Source organism: Anopheles aquasalis, chromosome 2 (genome assembly GCF_943734665.1).
Source record: "Anopheles aquasalis chromosome 2, idAnoAquaMG_Q_19, whole genome shotgun sequence".
NCBI classification, from domain to species: Eukaryota; Metazoa; Arthropoda; class Insecta; order Diptera; family Culicidae; genus Anopheles; species Anopheles aquasalis.
The window spans coordinates 11,155,001-11,160,000 of NC_064877.1; the positions used below are offsets into that span (position 1 = coordinate 11,155,001).

The 5,000-nt window shown below is 52.2% G+C and overlaps 3 protein-coding genes across 6 annotated transcripts in view; 2 read left to right on the plus strand and 1 right to left on the minus strand.

Annotated features, from left to right (window-relative positions):
* LOC126569497 (bleomycin hydrolase) overlaps positions 1-1,985 on the minus strand; it is a 6,674-nt gene extending 4,689 nt beyond the window's left edge. The window contains exon 1 of one of the 2 annotated variants that reach the window (XM_050226635.1): positions 1,050-1,985. In XM_050226635.1, the coding sequence (XP_050082592.1) occupies positions 1,050-1,959 (910 nt within the window). In that variant the 5' untranslated portion in view covers positions 1,960-1,985. Of the gene's footprint in view, positions 417-1,049 lie in introns of those variants that run through there. The other variant, XM_050226636.1, reaches the window with a different exon arrangement.
* Positions 1,986-2,123: 138 nt separating this feature from the next.
* The window catches only part of LOC126569149 (GPI mannosyltransferase 2), a 4,149-nt gene continuing 1,272 nt past the window's right edge, over positions 2,124-5,000 (plus strand). Inside the window, exons 1-3 of one of the 3 annotated variants that reach the window (XM_050226058.1) lie at positions 2,680-2,711; positions 2,818-2,849; positions 2,885-5,000. The exon at positions 2,885-5,000 is cut by the window's right edge and continues 1,272 nt beyond it. In XM_050226058.1, the coding sequence (XP_050082015.1) occupies positions 2,973-4,688 (1,716 nt within the window). In that variant the 5' untranslated portion in view covers positions 2,680-2,711; positions 2,818-2,849; positions 2,885-2,972 and the 3' untranslated portion in view covers positions 4,689-5,000. Of the gene's footprint in view, positions 2,251-2,618; positions 2,750-2,817 lie in introns of those variants that run through there. The other 2 variants (XM_050226056.1, XM_050226057.1) reach the window with 2 other exon arrangements.
* The window catches only part of LOC126569148 (probable ATP-dependent RNA helicase DHX34), a 9,189-nt gene continuing 6,340 nt past the window's right edge, over positions 2,152-5,000 (plus strand). Inside the window, exon 1 of the mRNA XM_050226055.1 lies at positions 2,152-2,250. The gene's annotated coding sequence lies outside the window, so the exon portion shown is untranslated. The remainder of the gene's footprint in view (positions 2,251-5,000) is intronic.

Genomic DNA, 5,000 nt, shown 5'->3' on the forward strand with positions numbered 1-5,000 from the left:
ATGGCATCATCGTGTGCTAGCGACACCGTTTTGCTCCGAGAACCTCTTGTTGCAGTTCGGGACGAATCCTTTTGCGAATCGAGCGCTAGTGACACCGACACGTCGCTTCCGCTGGCTGAGCGTGGGGGTCCGTCGGTGAAAGTAGACTTTCGTCGTCGTTTAGCAGCGACCAGTGCACTCGGATCGACCCCGTTTTCAACAACACACCGCCCTTTTCCCGGCTGCTACGCGATTCACGCACAACGGAACAGCAATCACGGTAATCGCACACACTGGATGGCACTTTCTCCGGCGGTCACTCTACCGCCTGGCGACTGGAACAGATTGCTATCGCTGCCTCAGCTAGTTCACGGTTCTACGCTCCAGGCCAGGACTTTCGAGAGGACTTGCAGATACAGAGTCCCGCAGCTGCTGGGTTCCTGAATGGAGGACGGAGGGGGTGGCTGTTTGTTTGGTTGTGTGTGTGTGTTGACTGACAGCACAAACGATCTTTTTTGACAGATAAACGGGAGTAAAATCTATGCTATTTAAAACCGCCGGTAAAAACACTCTTTCCGCGTAAAATCGCTGTAAAAAGGGCGAAATTCTTCATATTTCTACTCTATTCCACTAGACCAACTACTGCACTAGGCCACTATTGCACTAGACCAACAAACTGCACTCCACAACACGGTTCCAAAATCTCTTGAACAACCGAACGTAGAATGAAGAATTTATGGATTACGATTCGATTGGTTTTATAGCCAATGGTTCCTCCACGACGCAAAAGGCCACAGGGAAGTGGGAATTTGATCGATAACGTATCAATCACGTGGCCTCGCACTCACTGACCGATTTGGATTTTTTCCTCAAACAGAGCCTTCTCAAACAGAGCCGACGTTAGAGAAAGTTAGTATAAATTCACGGACACTTGTTCCTTAGTTACCCTCAGCTACATACCCATAAAGTAATCTGTGCCGCAATCTTTTCTTCCATGAAACTACCATGTGCAGGCGCATAAAATGATAATGGGAGAACAGATTTTCATTGGGAATGGCAATCATACTGACCTCTACAGAACTTCCTGCTATCGGATTCCATCGAGCGAGAACTGCTCCGAAATTTGGCCACATTCGACGAGGGTTGCGCATCGTCATTGAAGTAAAACGGTTCATCTTCGGTGGTACCATCGATGGCAAATTCGCGTACCAGCTGCTCGTACCGCTTCTCGATCGGCAACCGGTCTCGATCCTCGCTCACGGACGAATCGTTTAGCAACGTTTCGGGCGGTTCGTTCAGAGTCTCGACCTGATTCAAATCGCCAAGCTCATTCTGGATGAGCCCGCTAAAGCTGGTCATACCGAAGTCGGTTCCACAGACGGCGGAGGAGGACAGTTTCGAATCATTGGTCAGTGATGCTTCATCGTACTCCTCCTCGAGATACTCTTCTGGAAACTCGGACCCAAACTCGTGCTCGGGGCTAGGACTCTGTGCCTGTTGCCCGTCCGCATACCCATCCGGGATCAGATCGATCGAAATCAAAGAGCTGAACCGAGGCCGTTTGGTGGGTTCTTCGTCCGCGTCTGGGCTGATCTGTCGCTTCAGCTGGTGCTTCTGTTCGCCCTGCAGCAACCGTGCAAGCTGGCCATGCACGGTGACGGTGTCCATCGGTTGTACAAGCGCCACGGGCCGTTCCTCGACCTCCGCCAGGTGAAGCGTAGGCAACGCGTGCGAAACCAACCGCCTGCAGCTTCCGTTGTAGCAATGCGAATCAAAATGTCTCTGGCAGACACGCTTGCTTTTGAACACAGCTATCGGCTGGATGTCGAACAGTTTAGGATTTTTTATCAGAGCCAGCCACTGACGAAACCGCGCCGTTTCCCTTGCCGGGTGCGGGAAAACGTGAAACCGAATCGGGTTCTTGGGTTTTATAGTCCGCCCATAACCGTACGGACACCCGATCACGACACAGTACCACATCGTGAATCACGCCGCCTAACGTCGCTTATTTCACCGGGAATTCATCGAAAGAAAAGGATAATCTGCTCCGACCGCAGCACAAACGATTTTCCGATTTTCCGAAACAAAACAAAGCCAGGGTAAGGGTTGTAGCCAGCTGTCAGTGACAGCTGCGTTTGTTGTGATTCCTCGAAGTCGTGATTCTGGCCCGTGATCCCGGCAGGCGTGAAAATCAGCAGTTTCCTCCGCGAAAAACCGGCCGAGATTGCGCCAATGTCCACTGGTTCTATCCGACACCATCAACGGTTGTAGGTAAGTGTCCTGCGTTGCGTTCATGGGAGATTTTGTGCAGTTCGTGGTTGGCCCCGGGACACGCGGTGACCCGGGACGCGTGCGCGCTCCTACGCCGAGCTCTGGGAAATAGCTCGCATTTTCACCAATATCCCTGGGGGCAGCTGCTCATTTTCGCCGCGTGTGTAGTGGTAACAGCATCGGAGCAACTGGCGACTCCAAAGAAGTGGCCACCGGAAGGGGGGCAACCCGCGTGTGTGACCGTTGCCCGTCGAGGGTTTATTTGGGTTACAGCAGTTTGTTTGTTTTACGACCAGCATTCGGTGTGATTTGTTTTGCTCGCAGGCTTCGTAAACGCGAGATGATGATTCCCGCCGTTTGGTGATTCGGTTCTGTGCCCCGCACTATGAATGGGACAGGCGCACTACCGCTCCGTGCTACTAACAGCCAGCAGTCGATCCCGGGGAAAGAAGAGTGATTTTGTACGGTTCACGGGTCCCCTATTCCCGTGTAGCGTAGGGTATCCACAGAGCCACCCCACCCTCTCCAGTGCGCCAGTAAACAATTTCTCTCTTCTTTCTTTTGTAGGATCGAGTGTTGGCTGTGTTTGGACGTAGCCCAAGGCAACACGTGAAACGCCTTCGTTCCATTTGCTACTCAATGTGCCCCCGATAGCGCCAGTGTGTGTCGCCTTCCCACATGAGCTCGGTTGGAAAACGTTCTTGATCGAAATCCGTTACAAAATGCGCTCGGGAATCAGTGCCAGTGGCAGTGGTGGTGGTGGCACATCGCCAAAACGGCGAACGCATCTAGCAGCCAATGGACAACATCATAACCATCATCAGCAACATCAGGGTGGCGTTGGATCAAAGCAGCATTGCAGCACGGCGGCGGCGGCGGCGGCTGGCAACAGTGCAAATGATACATCGACGCGGCAGTACAGTGAGACCCCGCCGGCCACCGAACTGCCACCATCGAGCGGTCAGTTTTTCTACATATCAATCATCAAGCTTGCCCTCGTCAGTCGACTGCTAGTGATCGCGCTGCAATTGATTGCCAACCAGGTGCTGCCAGATCACGATGCGGGCGTGTTTGTAGCTCCGCGCGACACTAAAGCCACGGAGCGGCCCCTGGATGCGTTCGTGCGATTCGCGTTCGGTGGCCTCGAGCGGTGGGATGCTCAATATTTTCTGCACATCGCCGAGCATGGCTATACGTACGAGAACACGCTGGCATTCTTCCCACTGTTTCCGTTCATCCTGAAGATCGTTGGGACCGCGCTCATCAGCACCGATCTCGCGCTGGTGATCAGCTACCGTGAACTTTCACTCTTGCTGGCAGTGCTGATGAATGCACTCTGCTTCAGTGGGGCCGCCTGTGCTCTGTACAAGCTCAGTAAGCTGGTGCTCGGAAGCAACAAGAAGGCGGAAGTCGCCGTGCTACTGTTTTGCTTCAATCCGGCTTCCATCTTCTTCACCGCTCCGTACACCGAGAGTCTATACGCGTGGCTCTCGTTCGTCGTGATGTACCAGTGCATCGAAGATGTGAACTCGATCTTCATCACGATCCCGCTCAGTCTGTCGCTGCTATGCCGTTCGAATGGATTGATGAATGTCGGGTTCGTGCTGTACTTCGTAGCACGGCGCATCGTCGCCCAGTACAACTTCCACAACATCATCTGCATCTGTTCCCGGCTCTTCACCGTACTAATGATCGTGCTGTTCCACTACGGGATCGCTCAGGTGTACAACTATTATCTCTTCTGTTTCGAGCAAAAGTTCAACTTTCCACAGCACGTTCGAACGTACGCGGCCGAACATGGACTGGTGTTGGCCGGAAACAAAACGGACGATTCGTCACCGTGGTGTACCAGCATGCTACCGTTGTCGTACTCGTATGTCCAGAGCCACTACTGGAACGTTGGTCTACTGCGCTACTACGAGCTAAAGCAGCTGCCAAACTTCCTGCTTGCCCTACCGGCCATCTATCTCACGTTGAGCAACTCATATCACTACCTGCACGAGCACTGGGATTACGCGCTCCGGCTCGGATTGTTCCGATTGTCCAAGAAACAGCAGAAAACGATGCGTCCGTACGATCGTTTGGCGCTGGTATTCGTCGTTCATGCCGTAGTGCTGACCATTTTCTCGTTGCTATTTGTGCACGTGCAGGTCACTACGCGGCTTCTCTGCTCAGCCAGCCCTGTCCTGTACTGGTACGCCGCCGAATACTTTACCGGTGAGCGCACCTTTATCAGACGACAAGTGATCCGGAAGCTTTCGAAGCAGGTTAAAGATGGCGATGATGGTAGCTGCACGCACGTGCTGAACCACGTTGATGTGAGCGATCTGCTTGATATAGGCTGCATGAATCGCTATCAACAGGCGATTCTGTTGTACTTTATTGGCTATGCCGTGATCGGCACGGTACTGTTTAGCAACTTTTTCCCTTGGACCTAGAGGGCCCCCGAATCCGGCTGATCCTTCTTCACAACAAGCCAATGGTGGTAGCTCCCTGTTAGCGAAGAAAAAAAAACCTCAAAGAAAACAATGTTGATCATCTAACACACTAGTCTTGTTCTTAATACTTGCATCTCGTGCCTTTCGCTCTACAAAACTAGAATGCCAAAAAGCAAATAACAAACATACTAAAAAGAACCAATTCGTGAAGAGAAGAATGGGCAGCAACGCTTGCTATTCGTTTGGGAAATGAAATGTGAAACATCTGTCTCCTTCTTTTCGGAGCTTTGACTTCCCGCGGAACCGAACGCA